This window comes from Phascolarctos cinereus, unplaced genomic scaffold, assembly GCF_003287225.1.
Source record: "Phascolarctos cinereus isolate Bilbo 61053 unplaced genomic scaffold, phaCin_HiC Scaffold_726;HRSCAF=1367, whole genome shotgun sequence".
In the NCBI taxonomy this organism is placed as follows: domain Eukaryota; kingdom Metazoa; phylum Chordata; class Mammalia; order Diprotodontia; family Phascolarctidae; genus Phascolarctos; species Phascolarctos cinereus.
The window spans coordinates 46,657,114-46,683,221 of NW_027556098.1; the positions used below are offsets into that span (position 1 = coordinate 46,657,114).

At 37.5% G+C, this 26,108-nt stretch overlaps 1 protein-coding gene across 1 annotated transcript in view; it reads right to left on the bottom strand.

Moving 5' to 3' along the window:
* Positions 1 to 24,628, bottom strand: part of ADAMTS5 (ADAM metallopeptidase with thrombospondin type 1 motif 5) — a 93,073-nt gene extending 68,445 nt beyond the window's left edge. Inside the window, exons 1-2 of the mRNA XM_020996009.2 lie at positions 22,563 to 24,628; positions 11,518 to 11,650 (exon numbers count right to left, since the gene is read on the bottom strand). Of these exons, the coding sequence (XP_020851668.1) occupies positions 11,518 to 11,650; positions 22,563 to 23,702 (1,273 nt within the window). The 5' untranslated portion in view covers positions 23,703 to 24,628. The remainder of the gene's footprint in view (positions 1 to 11,517; positions 11,651 to 22,562) is intronic.
* Positions 24,629 to 26,108: the final 1,480 nt, after the last annotated feature.

The following is a 26,108-nucleotide window of genomic DNA, read 5'->3' on the forward strand; positions in this document are numbered from 1 at the left end:
AAGGGGATCATGATGAAGCAATAGAAAATAATCTTACAGTGTTCCTAGACAACTTCCTAAGTATGAGCCACTGAGGTCAAGTGAGAAAGGACCCTGATCATCCAGGCTCCACTTCAGGAGATTTATTCAAGTCTTCTGTGAAATGGACTAGTGGGCAAATCCTCCCTCCTGAAATGGGAAACAGGCTTGGAAGTTGAGGTCAAAGCAGCCTGATGCTGAAAGAACTATTTCAGAGCCCATAAAAGAACTACCTTTGGTTGGTTACACAGGTGAACTGGATAGTCACAACATATTACGCATCCTTGACTGGGCTCTCACTGCTGCTAGGCAATCCCAGTATAGCTCCCTTATCAACTCACTATTCTAATTCTCCACAGTGGCTTTTCCAAACCTTTTCATCTCTTGCCTCATGCTTTACAGAAAAAATGAGCTCTCATTTCTTCATCTCCTATCACTCAGGTGCCTTTTGCTACTTTATCCTACTTTGCCCCTTTCTCACAAGATGAAGTGGCCTTACTCCTCAACAAAGCTAACCCCTCTATGTTAAGTTGAAGATTTCTGCTGGAACTCCAGTTCAAGATGTCTGAAAGGCAGCTGGAGATGCAAGACTGGAGGTCAACAAAGAGATTCAGGCGGGATAATCTTTCACTTATTTTCAACCTCTTCCTGTCTACTGATTCATTCCCTCTTGCCTACATCTTCCCTATCCTCACTTGATCTTTCCATCCCTTTTGACTATTATCTTAGATTTCTTCTGTCCTTTGTAGCTTAACTCCTCAAAAAGACTGTCTACAATAGGTGCCACCACTTTTCACTCTCTTCTTAACACCTTACAATACGGCTTCTGACCTTATCATTTCATCAAAATTGCTTTCTTCAAGATTACTAATAATCTATTAGCTTGCCAAATCCAATGGCCTTTTCTTTATCACAGTCTCCTTGAGTGTCAGTCACTTTCTACTCCTTGGTATTCTCTTCTCTCTAGGTTTTCAGGACATCATTGTCTCCTGGTTCTTTTCCTATCTATCTGACCACTACTTTTCTACCTCTTTTGCTGGATCCTAGATTCTATATCATGTCCTCTAACCACAGGGGTCCCTCAGAGTTCTGTCCAGGGCTGTTTTTCTCTTCTCCCTCTATACTACTTTGCTTGGTGATCTCATCAACTCCCATAGATCTAATTACCATCTCTAAGTTGATGAATCTCAAATTGACCTATCCCACCTGAATCTCTCTGCAATATCCAATCTCCAACTGCCTTTCAGACATCTTAAACTGGAGGTCCAGTAGAAATCTGAAACTTAACATGTCCAAAATGGAACTCATTATTTTTCTCCATAAACTATCTTCCCCTCCTAATTTCCCTGTTATTGTAGAGGGCAACAATATCCTCCCAGTTCTTCAGGCTCCTAATCTAGGCATCATCTTGGACTCCTTACTATCTCTCATCCTCCATAAAAAATTTATTGCCGAGGCCCATGGATTTCACCTATGTAACATCTGTTGAATATATCCCCTTCTTTACTGTGACACTGCCACCTCTCTAGTGCAAGCCCTCTTCATCTCCTACATGGACTATTGTAATAACTTGCTGGTGAGCCTGCAATCCATCCTCCATTCAGCCACTAAAGTGACTTTCCTGTAGCACAGGTCTGACCAAGTCACCCCACCCTACTTAACAAAGTCACATGGCTCCCTATTGCTTTCAGTATCAAATACAAAAAGTTCTGTTTAGCATTCAAAGCATTTCATAATCTAGTCCCCTCCTACCTTTCCAGTTTTCTTATGCTTTACTCCTAGATACATACTCTGATATAGTGACACTGGCCTCCTAGCAGTTCAACAAACAACACACTCCATTTCTTGGCTCTGGGTTGTTGGTTGTTGTTGTTGTTGTTGCTTCTGTCCCCCACCTGGAACACTCTCCCTCCTCATCTTTGACTACTGACCTCCTTGATTTCCTTTAAGCCCTAAATAAAATCTCTTCTTTTACTGGAGGTCTTGTCCAATCCCTCTTAATTCTAGTGCTTTCCTTCTGTTAATTGCTTCCTATTTATCCTACATATAACTTGCTTTGTATTTATTTATTTACATGTTGTCTCCCCCATTCAGTTATAAAAGGGCAAAAATTTTTTTTTGCTCCCTTTCAATATACCCAGTGTTTAGCACAGTACCTGGCAAATAGTAGACACCTAATAAATATGGTGAATTACTTTAGTGGGTAATCTAGAATTAATATATCTGAAACCAAACATCATTGAAAGAGCATCAGGAAATCTGAATGGTTGAGGATAAAGGGCACTCCTAGACCTTGTCAAAGCCAAGCGACATCCTACCTACTCTGGCTTGTGGGACCCTGTAAAGTGCTGACTTTGGGAACTGAAAACATAGTATTCTGCTGTGTTGGAGTGGATCACAAGTGATGGTGGCATTTCAGTACCTCTATAAGAAACCTTCACAAAAGATCATTTTTCAGTCTATGTAGGGGCTGGAATTCTTCAGGTTGTATAAGAAGGACTACCCACTTTAGGGCTATACCGGTATGAACTTTGAGTTCTCTAAGGAAGACATCTGAGTCAGAGAGAAGATGGACACAGTGGCTCCAATGTGTGCAGAGCCAGAAAATATCTCTGGCACATAAACATTTACTGGAACCAAATCCAGTCTCTTCACAGTACTAGCAGAATGCTGCAGGCAGCAAACTTAGATCCAGCATCTAGACACTTTATAACCCATACATTCTTTCTGGGTAGAAGCCTATAGGAAGATAGAAACTAATGATTACAGAGAACACTGGACACACTGGCTCCTCCATCTCAACAGTGGATCCATAAATGTGTGAGTTTGACCAGTCTCCAATGGCTAAGGAAGAGAATCAGATATTTCTACATCTAGAGTTGGAAAGGGGATCTTAGAAGTTTATTGAGTCCAACTCCTTCATTTTATAGATGAAGAAACCAAGACACACAATGGTTAAGCAATTTGCCCAGCATCATGCATCTAGTGTCTGAAACTGGATTTGAACCCATGTCTTCCCCACCTCAAGCCCAATGCCCTATCTGCTATATGTGAGGCATAGTTTGAAGAGTAGTGTGTTGTCACTGTATAGTGGGATGTGAGGTATGCCTGAGTAGTGACACAAAATCCTGTTCAAAAATTCCTAGCCCATTCAAGAGTAATCTCAGAAGATAGACTTCTCAGATACAGAAGACCTCAGAAATTATTTGAAAGTGTTAGTAAATGGCAGCATCAGAGTTGAAAAGTCCATGTCACCCTTAGTGGTTTTACTAAAGAAATCTAACAACTAGAATGGTCCAGTATATCATGCCATGATTCCAAGATGCCCTGAGCTATTTTCCCAGGATCTGTTTGGATCAAGTACTACCCAGACAGTACTTTCCAGTACTGGACCTGCACAGTCTTACCACATTTTAAGAATAGAAGAACACAAAGTAAAGACAGCCTGCCTGGTCTGGTTCTTCCAGTTTGAGTGTATGCCGTAAGGAATCTCAAAGGTACCAAACACATTTCAATTGCTTATAGAGAAAGTGGTAGGAGACATGAACTATTTAAATGTATCTAGATAACTGCACTATCTTTTCAATTTTTTTTTCCTTTGGTGAGGCAATTGGGGTTAAGTGACTTGCCCAGAGTCACACAGCTAGTGAGTGTTACGTGTCTGAGGTCACATTTGAACTCAGGTCCTCCTGATTCCATGGTCAATGCTCTATCCACTGCACCACCTAGTTGCCCCTCAAAATTTTCTTATTCCAATCTCTTGTATACATTACCTTCTCTCCTCTAACACTGCCACCACCCTGCTGCAGGTCCTCATACTTTACTCCTAGACTATTTCAGAAACCTTCTGACTGGTCTCCCTGATTTAATCCTCTCTCCACTCAGCTATAAAACTTATCTTCCTAAAATGCAGGTATTATGTCACTCTTGTCCCCATTCAATAAACTCTGGTGACTCCCTATTACCTCTAGGATCAAATATAAAATCCTCTGTTTGACTTTTTAAAACCTTTCATGATCTGGCCCTCTCCTACTTTTCTAGTTCTACTATACCTTACTGTAAGCATGAGGAAGATTTTGTACGAAGGCTCAGAGACAGAAATGAAATATTATGTATGGAGAAAAACAAGTAGTCCAGTTTAACTGAAAAAATAGAGTGAATGAAGGAGATTAATGCTCTATAAGCATGGAAGGAAAAATTGGAGGCAGATTTGGAAGGGCTATGGTAGCCAAAACAGTTAATGCGATATCAGAATGCCAGTAATTAGACACTTGGAACATTCTGTTCTGTTCTAAATATCAGATATTAGGAAGGACATTGATAGATTGAATGGTGCCCAGAGGAAGGAAAACAGAATTATGAAAGGCACTTCCAAGTCTCCTTGGCTAGATCTTCATCCAGGTCATGTCCAGCTAAAGATATATAATAGGCTCTACATAATAGGATTTTTAGTGATTAAAATTGTAATAACAAAAATTGGCATTTGTCAGCTTCCCAACTAATATTTCATTTTTTTAAAAAATCTTATTTTTATTGATACTTTTTGTTTCTTTATCACCTTTAATTCCAAATATATCTCTTCTCCCACTCCTCTGCAGCAAGCCATTCATAGTAGTAAATGATTTAAAAAAAAAAAAAAGAAAAGAAAAGAAAGCCCAAGGCTCTCTCCTAGGCCCTTTTCTCTTCTTCCTTCACACTATTTTGCTTGGTGAGCTCATCAGCTCCCATGGATTCAATGATTATCTCTATGCAGATTATCCTCAAATCTATTATCCAGCCCGACCTTCGATTTCATATCATGAACTGCTTATTAGCTATCTCAGACTGAATGTCCTAAAGAAATCTTCAATTTTACATGTTCCAAATGGAACTCATTATCTTTCCTCCCCAATCCTCCTTTCTTCCCTACTTCTCATTACTATCCATGACATCACTATCTTCCAAGTTACCAAAGCTCACAATCCCAAGGTTATGATGTGATGCTGTCATCCTCTGTCCTTTACTCCTATTCACTCCTCAATCCAATCTGTTGCCCAGTCCTACCATTTCTATCTTTGAAACATTTTAATATATGTCTTTTCTCTCCACTCACACAGTCACTGTCATGATAAAGGGGTTTTTTTTGTTTGTTTGTTAGGCAGTCGGGGTTAAGTGATTTGCCCAGGGTCACACAGCTAGTAAGTGTCATGTGTTTGGTCTGAGGCTGGATTTAAACTCAAGTCCTTCGGAATTCAGGGCCGGTGCTCTATCCACTGCGCCACTTAGCTTCCTCATCATGATAAAGATTCTTAACGTATAATGCATGGATTACTGCAATAACCTTTTAGTTAGCCTCCTTTATTCAAGTCTATTCAATAAACTCCAGTGGCTCCTCGCTACTTCCAGGACCAAATATAAAATCCTATGATTGGTGTTCAAATCCTTTGATAACCTGACCCCTTCCTATCTCTTCAGTCTTCTTACTTTTTACCCTCCCACCCACATACTCTGTGGTCCAATGACACTGGTCTACTCACAGTTCCTCATATGAGACACTCCAACCCTTGACTTCATTTGTACTGCCTATTTTCTATGCCTGAACTTTCTTCTTCATTATTTCCTCCACTTGGCTTCCCTAAATTCTTAGTTAAAATCCTACTTTCTGTAAGAAGTCTTTACTGGTCCTCTTTAATGAGATCATCTCCAATTTATTCTGTACATATCCTTGTTGTACACAGATGTTTGCATATTGTCTCTCCCATTAGAATGTGAGCTCTTTGAAGGCAGGGACTATTTTTTTTTGCCTTTCTGTGTATCTTCAGTGCTTGGTACCATGCCTGACATACAGTAGGTGCTTACTAAATGCTTGTATATTTGACTTTACTTTTATTATGAAGCATTTTATGTACACAGCAGAACACAAGAAAGAAGATTGTGTATGAAACTGTATATCTTCATTTCCTAACACTTACTTTTAAAAATAAAAGATATATAAGGAGTTCTTACATTACTTTCAAACCTGTCCCTCTGAAAATTTGACCTAGAAAATGAAGGAGATTAATATTCTATAAGCATGGAAGGATAAATTGGAGGCAGATTCAGAAGTCTTATGGTAGCCAAAACAGTTAATGCAATATCAGTATTAGCAATTAGACACTTTGAACATTCTGTTCAGTTCTAAATATCAGATATTAAGAAAGATGTTGATTTGTGTTTCCCTCTGAATTTCCTTCTGTTCCTTTCTGTGAATTTTTAAAATGTCTTAATTACTCTTTTTTTCTAACATCATTATGTCTAATCCATTCATATCCTTAAATATTTCCCCCTGCAATTAAAAACTGAAAGAAAGCAAAACAAACTTATAATAAATAAATAGAGAAGCTATGTCAAAAATATATTTTTCATTCTACACCTCACAACCCTTGGCAAATTCTCAGATAAATTTACCTTGCTAGGTTTTCCTTGACTCCTGAGTTTGCATTTCAATATCTTAGTTCTGGTCTTTTCTTCAGAAATGCTTGAATGTCCTTTTTTCCATTAAAGGTTTATGTGTGTGTGTGTGTGTGTGTGTGTGTGTGTGTGTGCAGGCACGTGCACACACACACACACACACACAGAGCTTTGCCAGGTAAGTTATTCATGATTGTGAGCCCATATCTTTTGCACTTCAAACTACTGTATTCCAGGATCTCCTTTCATTCACTGTAGATACTGCCAGTTTTTCTGCCAAAGCAGCACAATACTTACTGTGATTCCTTGGTATTCAAACTACTTTTTTCTGGGATTGCAGTATTTTTTCTTTGACATGAGGCCTCTGGACTTTGGCCTTTATGTTGCTAGTTCTTTTTTTTTTTTTAAGGTGAAAAGAATCAGCAAATTCTTTGTATCTTCACTTCGCTCTTTGTTTCTAATAGTTTTCATTTGTGTATAGGTTTTTTAAATTGCTTTCAGAAGTCCAGTAGTTTTAAAATTATTTCTTCTTGATCTATTTTCTAGGCTAATTTTTAAAAATATCAGATATTTTATATTTTTGTTCTTTATAATCTTTTGATTTTGTGCAAGGACTTCTTACTATGTAATGCAGTTGATTTTTTTTTTAATTTTGATTTAAGAGTCTCAACATCTACAATAATTTGTTTATATTGGTTGGTGTTTTCTTGAATTTACAAATTTTTTGCTTTAGCTTCTAAATTGAGATTTTGGTTTGTTTGTTTGTTTTTTTTTTATCAGAATGGGGATCCACTCCCTATTGAACTTTGGTCCTATTGGTCTCACCCTGGGTTCCCTGGGGTTTTGGATTAACTTCCACCTCCCAAGGTTAGACCCTTCTGGATCTTTGATGTTCAGAGCATTGGGTCTTTCTTCTACAGCATCTTAATACAAATGGCCAGGGACTTCATATCCCCTGGGAACCTGGGCAGTTCTTGATTGAGTGCTGCCATGTGGCTCTGATTGCTGTCTGGGCTTTCTCTGGGGTCCCTCTGTTTTTGCTTCCTGTAGTCACAGAGGCTTACAGAGTCTTTGCTGTGACACCCTTTCTTTTTGCTCAATAGCTTCTGGCTAACTTTTTGTGCAGTTTTGGGTTAGAAGAAGTCATATACTCTAGTTTCTCAATAGAATATCTTACTCATTATTCGATCTGATGTGAATTTCAACTTTCTCCTGGAGTTGGTATGTGGCAGTCACATCATCTGTCTTCACTCAGGCAACCATATCAGCCAGAAGTTCCCATTGTCTATTGAAAGACCTTGGAAGAACACGAGGAAAAACTAATCAAAGTGTCTGGTTGGCTAGAGGAAGCTGGTCTGAAACTGTCAATTAGCAAATGCTAGTTTGGCAAAGCCTCTGTCTGGTATATGCATCAGTGTCTTAATAGGGAGTGAGTACAGATCCAGAGAAGGGCTTACTATGAACTATGTTTTTTGAGGGTATAATTGCTAGAAAAAAAAATTAGAAGAATTTTGCTATCTTTGCTATGACACTCAATTTCACTTGTCCACATGTAGTTGGGAAGAACCAATGGCAGAAAGGCAAGAAAGATCAAATTGGCTTGACCCTTTCAGTACCATTTGGAGATCACTGGGGTTAGGAGGATGAACAAACTTCCAAAGATTTTGTTAACTGCTTCACTCATGAACCAATGTTGACCCATGTGGACCTGAGCAAACCCTTTGTCCTATATAGGCATAACTAGCCCAAAATACTTGGGAACAATCTTATACTTGAAGCATGAATGTAATCAGGAACCTACACAATTTTCTAATGGAGGATTTATGGACAATAAGACTCAATATAATAGAATAAAAGCTAGAGTCCTTGGCTTTGAATTGGGTTATTAATGAGAAGTTCAAAGACTACACATATGAAGCCAGATTTAAAGTAAGGACAGACAACTACCCATTGACCTACATTTTGACCAGTGCCAAGCTTGATATGATCTGCCAGGAATGTGTAGCAGCATTAGCCAATGAAGAGTTCAATATATTCATCCCATATGAAGTCGTTTAAAGACTTGGCAATGTGCCAATTAAGATAGTAAGGAGAGTACTCAGAGACTTTCAAAGACAATATAATCACCTTGTTTGTTGGGGAGTTAATCGATCTCTCCTGACCCATAGCGAGCATTTGACATGCATGTCATGCATGTTATATATGAAATACATAAAACTTAGGTTAATTTAGACTTGAATGCAATGGAAATTAAAAGATGATTTAATGTTTTCTTGTTATAGGGAAGTGACAAATCTACTTTAAGCTTAATATCATACCTACTGTAGCCTTAATATCATACCTACTCTAAGTCAGTTTAAATACAGAGGGAATTTAAGGAAGAGATTCAGAAAGTGAACAAGCAAGACTTGATCATATGGAAGAATGAAGAGAAAGCAAGGTGGATTAAAATAATTTATCCTAAAATGGGGGACACAAATGAATCTTAAAGAAGGTGAGAAGAGTGAGTGATTCCCATAACATCCTTGACTGTGAGAGAAAAGAAAAAAATTATACCAGTAGAAGTGGAGTCCCAGGATCTCTCTGTCTCTGCTGTTGACAGGAAAAGTAATGGGGGTTGTGATTAAGATGTATAATATTATATGTTTTATTATTATAGGGTCCTCACAATATGATCCCTTCCTCCACAAAATGTATGCTATAATTCAAATACTCATTAGGTCAGCACCTATTCAAATCCACATAATGTGCTGCTCTAACAGATAAAATCAGATTATACATTAATTCAAAGCAAAAATTAATTATATAAAATAGAATAACAAAGTAAATACTAAGTAAGATTTTCCCTGCCTCACAACACCCAATGTATACAAGGTACACGTCAAAAATGAGAAAGGAGGGGGCAGTTAGGTGGTGCAGTGGATAGAGCACCGGCCCTGGATTCAGGAGGACCTGAGTTCAAATCTGGCCTCAGACACATAACACCTCCTAGCTGTGTGACCCTGGGCAAGTCACTTAACCCCATTGCCTAGCCAGAGAGAGAGAGAGAGAGTAGACTCTCCTTCCCAGACAATTCATGCTCTCATTCACATCCTAGCTGGAACACCTTTCAGCCTTCAAAGGATGCTAAGTTGTTTTGTCACTGAGCTACCAAGGCTAGATAGCTTTTCCCTGACAAGGAGGGCAAAATGATGTTCTACTATTTGAAGCTATCCCATACCTCAGGCTATTTTAGGTCTCATGAGAGGCAGCAACATGGTACAGTGGATAAATCACTGGACTTGGAGTCAGGAAGACTTTGAATTTGAATCCTGCCATAGCAATATGACCCTAAGCAAGTCACTTAACCTTTCTCAGCCTCTCTTTTGTAAAATGAGGGTACTAAATGGCACTTGCCTTAGAGTTGTGCAGATCGAATGAAATACATTTAAAATGCTTTCCAAGTCTTACAGCACTATATGTATGTATGTATGTATTTTATATATATATGAATTTGAGCCCACTTAATGGTATACATACATACACGTATGTATATATGTATACTCACACTAGCTGCTATTATTATGTGAATTAGGACCACAGCCTTATATACCCAATACGTACAGCAAAAAGTCCCTTAAAGTAAAATCTATCTTTTCTTAAAAAAACAAACTTTGAATGGAAACTCCTGTTTAGTCACCTCACATTTGAGTTAGAGTGAGTAATTTCCTTCTCTTTCTATCATGCCTATGCCATTTTCACCATCATCAGACAAATTTATTCTACAGCTTCACTAAGTACCCCTGGAAGAGTGGGGTGAAGCTGTACACATTTACTCTGAACTGCTGTGGGAGCGCTCGTTTCACTCCACGTCCTTGTACTTACAACGTACAATAAGTTTTATCTATTAGCAGGTGAGGATTTACTAACTGCATAATCATTTGGTATTTCCTGGTACCAGATAAGAAATAGAAAAGTTAATCAATTGAAGAGATTAGATAAACAAGACCTATTGGGAAAAGCATACAGCAGTCTAATCTTTGATTAATTCAAGAAGACAAAGTATTGGGGGGGAGCTACTGGAAAAACAGGATAAAATGACAAAGAATGTGTTTATACCATCACTTAAACCATACACCACAATACATTCTAAATGTATAAACAATCTAAATAGAAAAAAAAATGCATCATTAATAAGGTGAACCCAGAAAATTTTATTTTTGGGACTGTGAATAAGAGATTAATTTATAGCCAGTCACTAGACAATCCACTGTCACTTCTAAGTCTGGGATTTTATGATTAACTTTTCATTTTAAAATTATGATACATGCAATAAAAAAAAAAAGAAAAGAAAAACATAAACAACATAATGTTCCCCTCATGATACAGAAAAAAGATGAAGTTAGTGTTTGAAGCCTTCAGTATTCAAGTCATCAGCTAAACTCAAGAGCTTATCATCATAAGTAGCCTATGAAAACAAATAGATTGGAAATAATGCTAATGAACAGAAATTTATTTTTATTGACATAGATTTTTGTGAAAATTATTTCATCATAATGGCAAATAATCAGTTGAGTGATGTTTAAAATCAAAATTCTGTGTCAAATGTTTAATTTCACTCACTTCTTTTATAAGAAAACAAGGCATGACAAGTTTTTACTTCACTGATATGATTACTCATCATTATCTATGACAATTTATTTGCTGCCCTTCCTAGCCAATTGATGTATATGAAGTAATGGTTCAATATGACTTTTGATTAAATCATTAATAAAATGTGTATGGGAATACACCATAGAAAACTTCCAAATTTCATCTGAAAGAGCTATATTTTAATGTTATAAAAGAGTTAGTTGATTTTTCTCTTCAACTACCCATTTAAAGTGATACTTTCAAAAAAAAATAAACATCTACTGTGCCTTCCCCTGTCTTCTGATTGCTTATCAGAAAGATAACACCCACATAGACGTAATCTTCAAGTGTACAACTGAACCAGAGAAAATCTGGAATTAATTATTAAGTGTTTTTGGTTCCTAATGCAGCTGTTACAAGTGTTTGATTTGGCAAATGATCATAAAAGGCAATGCATACCAATTTCATGAGCAACTGTAAAAGCTGCATGGAGACCATCATCCTCGATCACTGCACAGCTGCGCTCAGGAGAACATATGGTCCCAACATCTGCCATTCCAAGAGTATCACATGAATGATGTCCACATAAATCCTACAAGGGAGAAAAAAAGAAATCATCAAAATCAATTTACATGCAGGAAAAGCCACTATGAATAGTCACTTGCTCTCCCAAACAGCAAGAATTTGGATAAATGTATATGTCACCTGTTCCTCCATGGCAGTCTTCCAAGAATGATCTGAGAGTATCAGGCTTTCAGAACTATTCTGGGCTACTGAAGCGCAGAAGTTGTATAATGAGGTTCAATTATATTTAGAAAGGCACCTTAAGCTCTATTTTTCATTTTACAATAGTAGCATTAGTAAAGCCATAATACATGTATTCTTTAACATACAGAATAGTTAGATTTCATTTTGGAAAGGCCTCTATATTCAATTTTGTATTTAACCTGATGAATTTGTCAAAGGATTCATCACTACAGGTACAAATTACAATATATCTTGGAATGTAAATATTCTAGTAAGTTAGAAAAAAAAATCCAACCTTATCTATTCTAAATTTGCATCTATAAAGAACAATTCAATGAATGACCATTTCTAAAGGAAGTTGTAATTTTATAGGGAATTATTAAGTGGGTGATGTTTGTAAATTAACAAAATGCTCTTTCATTCAGTCAAAATATCAGTTTAAAAAATCTTGGCTCTATAGGAAAAAACACAAGAAAAACTATTGAAATATGAATTTTAAGAGAAAAGAAATATTAGAAATCAATAGTAGCAGCAGAGACGGTCAGTTTTGTAAATACATAAGGTTCTAAATTACAATCATATTAATCTGATGATTCTAAAATAATCTACTTTTAGCTGCCAGATTTTTATTTTTAATGAGAATCTTTTTTTTTAAAATAATTTTACTATTTTAAAGTGTCAGTGGAAAAGTATGGCTTTGGAATCAGATCTTGGTTCTGCTGCTCGTTTGCCCTTGGACGAGTCATTTAATCCTTTCTCTAAATTTCTTCAACTGATAAAAATGGTGATTGAACTGGGTGACCTTTAAGATCCCTTCCAGTATTATAAACCTAGAATATTAAATTATACAGTAGTATTTTAAGTGATCTTTAAAATATTTATGAATTACATTATAAAGGTAACATTGCTTAAATATTACCATATGCTTTTTTTTTTTACTGATGTCAATATGGAAAATATTGTCAATAAGGGAAACTATTTACACTAAAAGAAGGCCTCCTTTAAAAAATTTAAAACCTGGGAAATTTAAACATAAAAGCAAAGATGATTACCATTTATGGAGAACATATAACACTGTGCCTGACACACAATAGGCACTTAATATTGAACCTGAAAGACCAGGGGACTGGTCTGATTCAGACTCAGACCAGAGCAATTTCATAACTGCAAATTTTTTGAGGTCTTCAGACATGTTTTTAGAACATCAAAATCCAAAGTTATATTCTATCTCTCCTCTACAAGATTACAAGCTACTTGAAGGCAACCGTACCTTATTACTTTTGTACTCAGGACTGAGTCTAGTGCTGTATACACAGCAGTTGCTTAATAAATGTTAGTTGAACTGAATTCAGTTAATATGGTATTCTGAAATAATAATGAGGCAACATTGTATAGTGGACAAATAGAGCACTAGTTTGGAAATCAGAAAGCCTATGTTCTGGTGCTGAGTCTGCCACAAATTAGTTGTATGACCTTAAACATGTCATTTTACTTCTCTTACCCTCAGTTTCTCCACATATAAAATAAAGGGACTAGATTACATTATGCCTAAGGTCCCCTACAGCTCTAATTTTTTTGTTGTTTTGGCTAATATTGTCCATGTGCTGTATATGGTATAGACTTCCTCTCCAAATATTCCCAGGTTCACTTTCTTCTTCAGCTGTGGGTTTCTCACTCACCTGACTTACACTCAATACAGACGTTAGGGGGATTTCCAGTAGGGATAGCCATGTAGCTACTACTCTCTCTGGGTCCTCAGAGTAACCCCTGTGAGTTGTTTTTGTTCTTTTCTCGATCTTCATCTTCTCAGCAACGAGTCAACATAGAGAGCAGAGAACATTTTCTCTATTCTTTCTTCAGGTGGAAGTAGAAAACCCTCTAGCCTCTCATTGGCCAAACTGCCCAACAAGTGACAGGGCAGAGAAAGAGTTACATTTTCCCTTTAACAAAGAGTTTTTAAATCCGTCCTTTCACCTCCAACAAATAATCTGCAGCTGGGTCCTCTTTGCAACCTCACCTTAGCAACCAACCGTATCTTCATAGTCTGTTTTTGATCAGATACATTACATTTGTCCCATAATCGTGGAGATGTTTGTGTCCATATTTCTTCAGGTATTATCCTGAAAGTTCTCTAATTTTTTATATGCAAATCATTTGAGAAGACTACACACTCCATTCACTCGAATGTTCTACAGCTCATCACATGTAAATTGCTATATCAATACTCGGAGTCAGACAACTTAGTAATTACTTCTCCAGAATGTTAAATACTTAAGCCCCAAACAAGTAAATTGTCAAGGATCATTTCCTTACACTAAAATCACTGAGTAGTCCATTTTAAAAAGTTAGGTATCATGAAAATATAATTGTTCTGATGCACTCCCTAAAATTTAATAACAGCTCATTATTTTAGAATGTTTGACATCACTTCCCCCCACAAAATAATTTAACCCTATATGTTGGTGATGGTGTGAAGGATAACTAGTTAAGGTTAACAACTCTTGTATAAGGTTATGAAAATAAACATAAACCAATTTTTTAAAGTACCAAAGTATTCTGAATTATTTAGTTAAACAACTGGTTAGCAATTAGTCACAACATTGCAAATTACCGGTTTTTAACTGTTGATCAGCCTCATTTTATAACCACATCAATCTTGTTTTATAACCTGTTTAAACCAAATCATATGTGTAGAAAGAATTCCAACCTTATGAAGGCCCTATTCAGTACAGAGTTCATTTAAATCAGTGTTACATAGTACAGTCATTCTAGAGGCAACAAAGATATCACTACATTTACTTATCTAATAAAGATAAGTGTTGTACAAGCTTTAAGGTGCCAAACAAATGTGTTATTGTAATTGTTATTATTACTCTTGGACCCGAAATTTCATCAGTATAAGGAAATTCAATTAAGATGTACAACTGTTTTTCAATTTATAATCAAAGAATAAACTTACAGTATAAAATATTTCTACATGCAGACAAATATAGTTCAGCATCAAAATCTAATTGATAATATTAAAAACAGTATGAAATTATTCTATTTTCCTTCTTGCTTTCATCTTTAAAAAAAAGTACTAACTTGCAAAGCTTCATAAAAATAAAATGTTAAATATTTATAAACAATGTAGAAATAATTAGAATTGCAAGCTTGTGTTAAAGAGTTTCTAGGGAACACTGAGCGTTTAAATGATTTTTTTTCCCGCAGGTCCAAAAGCTAGTATCAGAGTTTTTAAATCCCATCTCCAGTTTGTTATCCCTTCTGCCATGCTACATTTCAGTAATAATATTCCTGACGATAACCACTGAAGGAGAACAAGATGTGTTGACATCTCATTCTCTCACACATACCCTATCAACAGACAGAATTGGAGACCTGCTATGACTTCTGTTCACATTCCAGCTTTCTCTGATTCCTCTTCATTATATCATCAGGAATAGAGATGGACTTTTCTGGTCCTTATAGAACATTCTCCATAAACTTCCTACTTGATTCAGGGTTTTTGCTCTGAGCCTGACTTTCCAGTGTGCTAAACTGCTTGTTATAAGGTTTATATAAGAGGATAGTGGATAGAGTCAGCCTTGGAGTCAGGAAGACCTGTATTCAAGTCCTGATTCTGGCATATTAGTTCTGTGATTATAAGCACATTGCTTATCCTCTCAGTGCACCAGGCAACTCTTTAAAGCTCTAAGTTTACAGACAACCTAATGATCAATGGAGAGGTTCTATATGGGGACTTTGGAATACTAATGAAATAACAGATTTGGACTCCTCAATAAAGTTTAAATTAATTTTTAAAAAATTAGTCCCTCAAATTCTGATTCTATTGGATGTAGTTTAAACCAATCAAAATTATGTAGCATAGGTCTAAGAATTATAAAAAGATTGCAACATTTATTCTAGCTGCCACAATAATACTGGAGCTGCCTCTGAGTTTTTAGATGGGTATGCATTTTTAGATGCAACAAGTATATCCATCAGAAAAATTTTAGGCAGAACTAATAGTTGTCTTAAAAATCCTGATGGATAAAACCACATTGAAATTATGAAATACTTGGGGCAGCTAGATGGTGCAATGCATAGAGCATTAGCCCTGGATTCTTGAAGACCTGAGTTCAAATGTGATCTCAGACATTTGACAATTACTAGCTATGTGACCCTGGGCAAATCACTTCACTCCATTGCCTCACCAAAAATATATATATATATAAAATACTCTGGACAAGAAAATTTGATAGGGGAAAAATGGAACTATTAGGGAAACTTAATGGTGAAAAGAAACAAAAAACTATATTATAAAATTCTTTTCTTCAGGGAATTATATTGCTTCATAAAATTCTTAACAATTCAGCCTTAGGCTCTCAACTATGACTAGTTAATCTGTTAGCAGTCTTCTTGTGTCTAAACTGCCTAGCTTTTTTGAGATTGGGACCAAAATGTAGGCTCTAATGACTTGATAAGGTTCACTTTTGACCTTGATGAGCTTTGAGCACAAATGTATGATAATTAGTGAATGTTAACTAATCTCCCACCCTACCTAACCTCTTACTCACGTGGCTTGGTTTACGATATTTATAACGCAGAAATAGCTTTTGATCAATATTTGCAGGGTGGGAAAATATGAATAATTTTCTGTTTTGTAAACAGTCTAGATGGACATTTTGCTTCTTAGGAACAATGAATAACATGCCGTAGGAGTGGAAACCAAGAGCAAAGAACTGATTCTGGAAGGCAAAATTTAATCTTAAAGAAATCATGTTTCTGTTATTTTAGGGCAAAAATGATGTGAATTTTAGCAACAATACTATTCGAGGAGGAAAACATTTTTGAATCAGAAAATTGCATATTTATGTTTTTTTAATGTAGATACTTAGTAAGTACTACAATACTCAAAATAGTGAAATGGGCTAGTTTGATAGATGAATTGCTAATCTTTATTCTTATTAGCATAATGACAGAAAATCCATAGTGACCCCATCTAGTAAATAAGCATAGAAAACATAATCTCAAATTTTATTTCATGCCTGAAAAACAAGCCATTTAGAAGACATCTGAAACATCAAATTTGAGCAGTATTCACAACCCATCAAATTATGGACTTAACTGCTAAGCAACCTATTTCAAACATCCCATGGCTCCTCCCCTCTTCCTTCAGATAAGACACTTGCCTTATATTTTCCTGGAAAAGTTGATGACATTGATCTAGAGCTCCCTCTTCTCCCCTCATTTCATATTGGTCAGGGTTTTTACTACTATTTTCTCCTTCAGCCCTCTCGTAGGAAGAGGCATCCTTTCTGCCTGGGAAGGCAAGCCCTCTATCTGTACAAATGATGCCACTCTATCCCTTACTCCCCCAAAGATTGTCCACTCATGCACCCTCACTCTCTCACTCATCATCAGTCTCTACTGGCTGTTTCCCTAATACCTATAAATATGTCCATGTCAGCCCATCCTCAAAACAAACAAGCAAGAAAACCTCACATGATCATTCCATCCCTGCTATCATCCCCTATTTCTCCTTCCCTTTGGGTCTAAATTCCTTGAGAAGGCCAACTAAGATACGTGCTTTCACTTATTTTCCTCCCACTTTCTTCTTATCTCTAAAATCTGGCTTCCAACCTCATCATTTAATGGAAATTGCTCTATCCAATGATCTCTTAATTGCCAAATCCAATGGCCTTTTCTCAGTCCTTATGTTCCTTGACCTCTCTGCAACCTTTGACATTCTCAATCATCTTCTTCTCCTTGATACTCTCTTCTCTCCAGATTTTTGGGCATTACTCTCTCCTGGTTCTTCTACCAATATAACCCAATAGCCTTTGCTGAATCTTCATTCAGGTCATGCCTGCTAACCAGGCTCTGTCCTAGGTCTTCCTAGTGATTTCATTAGTTCCCAAAGATTCAACTACCATCTCTATGCTGATGATTTTCAAATCTACTTATACAGTATTAACCTTTCTATTAAACTCCAGTCTTGCAGCTGCAACTGTCTATTGTACATCTCCAACTAGATGTAAACATCTTAAACTCACTACTTCCAAAATTGAACTCATTATCTTTTCCCTTAGACCCTCCCCATTTCCAAACTTCCCTATTACTGTTGAGGACACCACCATCCTCCCAGTACTCCAGGCTCTCAACCTAGATGTCATCCTTGACTCCTCTGATCACTCCCCATCTAATCTGTGGCCAAGACCTGTTGATTTCACCTTTGCAACATCTCTCTAATGCACCCCTTTTTTTCCTCTGATACTGTCACTGTCCTGGTGTAGCAACTCACAATTGGACTGCTGCAACAGCTTGCTGGTTAGTAGGCCTGTCACAAGTCTTTCCACATAACAATCCATCCTCCATTGAGGTAACAAGGTGATTTTCCCAAAGCATAAGTCTTACCATGTCGCCCCCATAAACTCCAGTGGCTTCCTATCATTTCCAGGATCAAAGATAAAATCCTCTGACATTTAAAACCCTTTATGACCTGTTCCCCTCCCCACCTTTTCATTCTTCTTACACTTCACATCCCCTCACCCCCACCAAATTAAGCCTTAATAAGTCTTTAAGTACTTTCCTCAATTCTTCACTAAAATTAGACCATATACAAACTGAACTCATCGGTAGCTTGAATGCGGTTTTCAAATAAGTACATGTGGTTTTTGAATTTTTTTGCCATATTACATAGCAAATAAATGCCAGAAAACCAATTTCCTCCTGAAAGTATGTTTTTGCTTAGTAAGGGCTGATAGAATTTTTCACTTGTGGATAAATGCAGTATATTGTTTCAATAATTAAAGTCAAATTGAAAAAGTTAAGAATACTATAAAATTATTATAATTTTTATGTTTTCATCTTTTTAAAATGTGCTATATTCCAACGCTTCAGAAAAAAATGTAATTACTCATTAAAATAGCATAGAGTTAATACTCATTAAAACATCTAGAGTCAAACATTTAGAGTCTAAAACATTTAGAGTCAAAAAGAGTCAAAAGCTTGTATCAATTTACTCAGATTCAGTTAGCAAAACGATAATTTTAAAAAAGGAAATGAAAAGGTCAAAACCCTACATATTTTTCTTTTGAAAATATAAATAAGAATGTTACATTTGAATTTGAGAATAAAAAGGAAAGCCCAGAATGAAAATCAGCTGCCTGAAGCAGTTTAGCAACAACAGGACAACTGACTTAGATGTCTTTATTGTGCATCTTCCTATAATAGAGCAAAGAAAGAATTCATGAAAAGTCATAAACTACTTTGAAAGACGACTGGCGGGGGGAACTTCCCAAACTTGGAACCCATACTAGAAAAAGACTTAAAGTATTTTATTTCAAAAGGATAACCACAGAACTGCTGTGGTAGTGTTACACAAACAGATGTCCTTCAAGAAGGAATTTCAGAGGATCATTTCATTAAGGGAAAGATTTTTCATTGTATACGAAGAAATATGCTGTCCATTCTCGTTTAAAACTGCTGTCTTTAACACCTGTCTCTTTGTTTACATTTGGTTTACATTTATGCCTAGCCCTTGAACAACCAATGATCCCTCTCTTCAAAAGCAGAGGTGCCCTGTGAGGGAGCAGGAGAGAGAATGCGGGAGGAGTAGAGTTAGCTGATTCTGAGTGTCCTGAAACACTTCATTCAGTTTCCTAAATGACTGTTTTCTCTCCTCTGTGCCTTGCATGTTATTTTTAGTTTTGTTAAAAACAATCTAAATAAATAAATTAAATAAATAAGCAAATAAATAAATAAAACAATCACAAAAACTCTACCTGTGTTTTCCTCAGACATTCAAAGAATGAGCTTATAAGTCAATTGTCACCTGAGGTCAAATATTAATAATATCACCAATTTATATATGTAAAACCTGAATCTCAGGCAAATTGTGAATTGACACTAGGAAGTTCTGTATTGCTTTTCTTCCAATGAAGAGCTCTGATATTGTTTATATGCTGTTTTCCCTTAAGCCCAATGAAGCCAAAGCCTCATTTTCTTATTACAGACTCAAAGGACTATAAGACCAAGATGCTATTAAAGAGTCCAAACCTCTTCTTTACAGATGAGGAAATCTAGGCCCAGAGACATAAAGTGGCCTATTTAAAGTAAAACAGATAGTGAGCAAACCAGGATTAGAATGCAGTGGTCATTAAGGCCATCTTCATCATCTTGGAAATGAGAAAACATTTCTAGAAGTTAAGCGCTTTACTTAGTCACAGAGCTAGGAAGTGTATGAGGCAGGATTTGAACACAGGTCTTTCTAACTCCAAGTCTGTTTACCATACCACATGGACACTAGATTAGATCTCCAGTCAATGCATGGCCATTCCAAATAACTCTCCAATATAGGAGATGCTCTGAAATGCTATAATTTTTAAAAAAAGGAAACAAAAATGTCAAAACCCTACATATTTTTCTTTTGAAAATATAAATAAGAATGTTACATTTGAATTTGAGAATAAAAAGGAAAGCCCAGAATGAAAATCAGCTGTAAAGACTATGCAAAGACTATTCAGCATTGGAACCTCTAAAGCACTCTTTTACTATACCAAAAACCATATAAATAAGCTATATTCCTTAAAGGGAGATCAAAGATGAATTATATAAATATATGAAGTATTGACTAAACTGTTTTTTTAAAAGACACTAGAATACCTAGAATCCTTATTTCCTTCACTGACTGGGTTTTTAATGTCTAATAAATGACTCTTTAATCATCTCAATTCTCCCATATTCATTTGTCCTTTTTAATTAAACAAACATTAACTGAATATTTGCTGCCAAGAGAAGGACTTGTTATCAGGAAATATTTAGCTGAGACAACAGCTTCACAGATTATACCATATGTTGGATTCTCATAATATTTAAGAGCATTTACAAGGTATAGAATCATATAAGGTAATATTTGAGGAAAAAATTTAGTCCCTCTAGACCAACTCCATCATTCCACACATAAGAAAAACAAGGTCCAAGAATTTTAGGTGCCATGCCTAAGTTACCCTGCTGGGTTAGGGTCAGGACCTGGATTAGAATCCAGGTCTCTGGATTCCCAGCATTGGACATCATGCTGCCTGAAATTCCTTCACCACTAGGTATAAAAGGGACAGAAGAGAAGGAAACAGTTTTGTTTACTTGATTTTTGGTCCAGACCTGTGATGTTTCCTCAGTGTAGGGAACTCAAGGTGAGGGTACTCTTACCAATCTGGAGCAGTAACTCATGCAACGTATAGGGGAACTGCCTGGGGTACAGAAAGATTAAATAACTTTCCCAAGGTCATAGCCAAATATTTGTCCAGTCAGGCCTTGAAATCCAGGTCTTTAAAACTCTGAGACCAGATTTCTATAACACTATAAACTACTGCCTTTCCAAAAAACAATGCCTTTGCAATGGGCGTCCCCCATGCCAAGAATGTTCTCCATCCTCAACCCTCTGCCTCTTAGCTTTCCTGGCTTCTTTCTGCTTAAATCCCATCTTCTGCAGGAGTCCTTTCTGAGTCCCTCCTCCTCTTAGCTACTAGTGCCTTTCCCTCTATTGAATGGCCTTATATCTATCTACTGTCCATGTATATGTAAGTACCTTGTTATTTTTCGTATTCTCTCCCTCATTAAAATGTGAGCTTCTTGAAGTCAGGCCTTCCTTTCTGGACACACAAGTAAGTGCTTAATAAATTGTTAGTTGACAGATGATAAGGAAGAGTGGAGAGGAATGAAAGAGATTAAGAAATATAAATTATAGATATTAAAAAAAAACAGAGCAGCCCTTTTTGTAACAGCAAAGAATGGGAAGGAAATTACATGTCCATCAATTGAGGAATGGTCAAACAAATGTTGGTACATGAATGTAATGTAATCCTCCTACACCATAATAAATAATGGACATGAAGAATTCTGAGCAACTCGGGAAGATTTGTGAGAACTGAAAAAAAAGTGAAGTAAGCAAAATGAACAATTTACAGAACCATAATAATGTAAATGAAAACAATATAGAAATAATTCAGAACTCTGATAAATGCAGTAACCAATCACAAAAAAATATATAAATTATCAAGTTAATGCACTCACATAGGCAAGTAGTTGCTCTAGGCTTATTGAGAGGCAGAAAGATTTTAAGATTAAAAACTTTTTATCTTTCCTTTCAAACTAAATGCTTGTATACATATACACAGCTTCTAATAGATCCAGCAATAGCTCTATTAGATACATCTATACAGATATCATGCAGCTTCTAATACACCTAGCTATTAGTTCAGTTAGCTATTAGCTCTAGCTATCCCTAAATGCTAGATACCCTAGATTTCCTCAGATGGCACCAGGGCAGGAAGTTGTTGAGAATGTGTACGGACAGAGAGGTTAATAATGATCGCACTGGACTAACTAGATGAGTGATCTCATTGGTACAAGGAACTACAGCAAGTGGAAATTAGCTCTACCAATGTAGGTCCCACCTTCCCAGCTATTTAAAGTCAGAGATTTTCCAGGTTCAGTACCTAATCCAAGGTCAGTATTTATTTGTTGCTCCCAGCTGTAAATCTGATACTTCAATGAAATAAGATTAAATTCCATGAAGTCTCAAAACAGTTGGGTTTTTTTTTTGGGGGGGAGGAAGAAGTAAGCTGCCGCAGCCTCTCTGTTAATCCTCCCTATAGCTCCCCAGATTTTCCAAAATGCATACTGTGCAAATTACACCACAGATAGGCTACTATACAGATGCTCAGAGGGTAATCATCTTTTTGACAGTGGTTCTCCTGGTTTGGCCTTAAACTTACCTCCCGGGTAAAGAGAATAGCTGCATCATAATGCTCCTCATGGTCATCTCCCAGCTGGTTGTGTTGGTGTTGCCACTTGCAAAAGTTCTTGAGAGTAGTGGCCGCGTTCTTGTTTATCTCCAAGCCTTTCTCCTTGTCATCCAGCACCACTACCTTCACCACCGCTAGGCGGATGTGGTTCTCGATGCTTGGGTGACTGTAAAGCCGCGAAGCGATGGAAGCCAAAGTCAACAGGTAATGCTGTAAGTCCCGGCCATACTTCTTGGCCATAGATACATCCGCCACCAGCAACAGCTCCACCTGCCTGGCCCTGGATATGGAGCGCCGCTGACGTCGCCACCCCTTCTGTGGTTCGGGAGCTGGTGCTGCAAAGGGCTGCGGAGATGGCACGATCTGGGACGTTTGGTTAGCCTGAGTAGGGAGTGCTTCTGGTTGTCTATGGCCTGTCCTGGGAGAACTAGGGGTCTCGCAGCTGCTGCGAAGCTTCAGCGTTTTGAAACTGAAGCTCTCTTTAATGAAAACGTGCGGCACCCGAAGAGACTGGTCCCCAAACAGCCGCCCCTCTTCAGCCTCCCTTGTCCCCAGCAACAACGGCTTTACGGTGTAACGAGTGTGTTTAATAGCGAAGAAGCCCTTCATCCCCCCACAAAGGTTAAAGAGGGCCAGGGAGCTAGCGCTCCCATCCACAGTGCCTCGGTAGAAGCAGTGATCCCGGTGGCGCTGAGCTGGAGGCAATGTCCCCTGATGACTGCTCTGGTCAAAACCAGGATACAAAAGCTCTGGGAAGCCCACTGATCCATCTTGTTCCAAATCCAAGAGAAATTTCTTGCCCTCCGCATATATGAGGTATCCCACTTTGCCTCCTCCGGAGTAAAGTTGGTCAATGTTTTGCACTAGACCTCTAGTCTTGCGGTTGATAGGGGGAGTGTAGGGGGGCTGCTGAGAGTATTTTTGCTGCTCCTGCTCCTGCAGCAATTCCTTCTGCTGCTGGTAGTGGAGATGAGCTTCAGCTGTCTCTACTGCAATTGGTGGAAGTTGATGGGTTTGACTATGTTTAGGTGTTGGCGGAGCCCGGACTCCAGCAGAAGCAAAGTGCGATTCGAAAGCCAAAATGAGCAGAGAAACCAACTTCAAGACCATATTGCTCTCTCAGAGCGTTGGAATAGATGAAGGGAGAAAAAAAATTGGAAAGAGAGGGTCTTCCCCCCCCTTAGAATAAGCAGTAATGCAAATTACCATGGATTAAAATAAACATATCTACCCACATATCTTTATATCTATATCTTTCTATACACACATATGTATATTTAATATATATGTATGTGTGCGTCTATGTTGCCTGTAGTGTTAAATGAAGTGTAAGAAGGAGGGAAGCAGAAAACGCTACCAACAAAAGTTTATGGATGGTCAAAGCTGAGGTCCTAGTGTGTAACTTTTCTTTACTGGTTTTTTTCTAAAATAATAATAATAATAATAACATTTGGATTTTGGCTAGGAAAAAGCTGGAAGAGGAGAGTCAGCATAAGGAGAAAGGTAGAGAAAGCATAAAATCCCAAAGCCATATACAGCAAACAGATGCACAACAAGAAGTAAGATTCAGAGTCTAAAGCAGGCAACTTTTCAGCATTTCCTCTCTTCCCCTGGATCATCGATGCTAAGAATGATCACTTTCCGAACTAAGCTCCAGCAGTTCTTTCTTTTTAATTTGTTGGTTCCATTTGGTCTCTTGAGAACCTGAGGTGACTGAGGAAAACCCAGATCGTTTTTGGTGAGATGGCAAGATGTCCTCACTTTATCCCCCGTGGCTCTGTATTTTCATTTTTGTTGTTATCCCCAGTTGGTCGATACAGGCAAGGAGAGAAGAGAGAAATGTGAAGATGAGAGGAGGTCGAACAATGAATTTATAGTGGAATGCCATCCTGCAAGGGCAATTTCAAGAATTCGTCACTGCAGGCTGCCTCTTAAAGGGAGAGCTTCAAAACCACCCCTCCCACACTCCCATCTCATTTAATCAGATAGAGAGGAGGGGAAAAAGAGAACAGGATGGGTGGGGTGAAGAGTGACGATTGGAGAAAGAGCGAGGGGAGAGAAAAGGAGAGGAAAGAAAGAGGAAAGACGAGGGGTGGAGAGATAGAGAAGGGAGGGAGCAAGTGAAAATATTTTGGTAAGAAAAACTCAATTTCCTTTCAATCATAGTGTTCTCAGGATTATTTTGTATTTCGCAACCAATCGGGATTGCCTGGTCTTTGCTTACCTCATCTCCTGCAAGGATGTTTTGATGAATGCTTGATATAGTTATTAGTATGTTTTTAAGTTGAGCTCTCCCTCTTTCCTTCTTCTTCCCTCTTTCCCTCCCTCCACCCTTTTGTAGGCAATTGCTGCTGCAGAACTTTTTCTTTCTGCGTCCAGTAACCCTTTTGATCTCCTGCTTGAGTGGAAGTGTAAAATCCGCACAAAGGATTGGATTTTTTTTTCTACCTAACACGCAAAATTCCTTTCTCCCTCCTCTCCTTTTTACTTTCTCCATTCCCCACTTCCCCTTCCTTCTCCTTCCCCCCAAGCCACACTCTCAGTCAAATCCCTTGTTTGGGATTTTTACAAGGGGTTTCCTGGCACATTAATTGGCTGTACAGAGTATATTCCACCCCTGACCGCAGCTCCCTTCCCATCAGCTCAAGGCAGTACATGCCACATTTGCCAGGCAGCTGAAGAGTCTGGGAACTCTGTCCCTTTGTGTGGGAACTTAGGTTCCTCCTTTTCTCAAATAAGCCTTTCATTATTCCGTACAATCTGTCATTTAGTTCACGGTGTCTGCAATTTCCTTTCTTTTCAAAGGGCAGGGTGGTGAAGACTTAACTCTTTAAATATACTTGTTTTTTCATAATTTCTAAATACTCTTCATTTGCCTTCACACATTCTCCCTTTTCTTCCCTCTGAAAAAAACCTACGGTCCTGAGTACTATTGCTAGGGTGGGGGTAGGAGTGGGGGCAGAAGAGCACAATTATTCTCTTATTTTTAAAGGGAAAGGAAATATACTTTCTATCTTAGCAGTTTTTCCGCATGATTCATAGCAAATGGCTCCTCCATGCCAATACTTCTTACCTTCCAATTATCAACTCTGTGAACAGTGAAGTAGCAATCTATTTTGTCTATAATAGAGAAGGGGGTGCCAAAGGAAGGAGGTTCCAAGGTCGTTTTAATGGTGAAAGAACTGAAAGAGGGAGGGTAAAACAAAGATACAAACAAAACTTCATTCATAAGAAATTTTATTTCCTGACAAATTTTTCACTTAACTGTGACAGAAATTTAGTGGACCCCAACGAAAGTGGACCCCACACTGGAAGAGGAAAGGCCATGAGTTTCTAGAACCTTATTAGGAGAATCAAGCCATTTAGAAGAGAGAAAATTGAAATAATGGCTAATATTTTAAGAGGATTTTAAGGTTTGAAAAGTATTTTACATAGATGCTATTATCATTACCAATTTGCAGATAAGAAAATTGAGACTGAGAGAAGTTAAATGACTTGCTCAGAATCCCAAAGCTA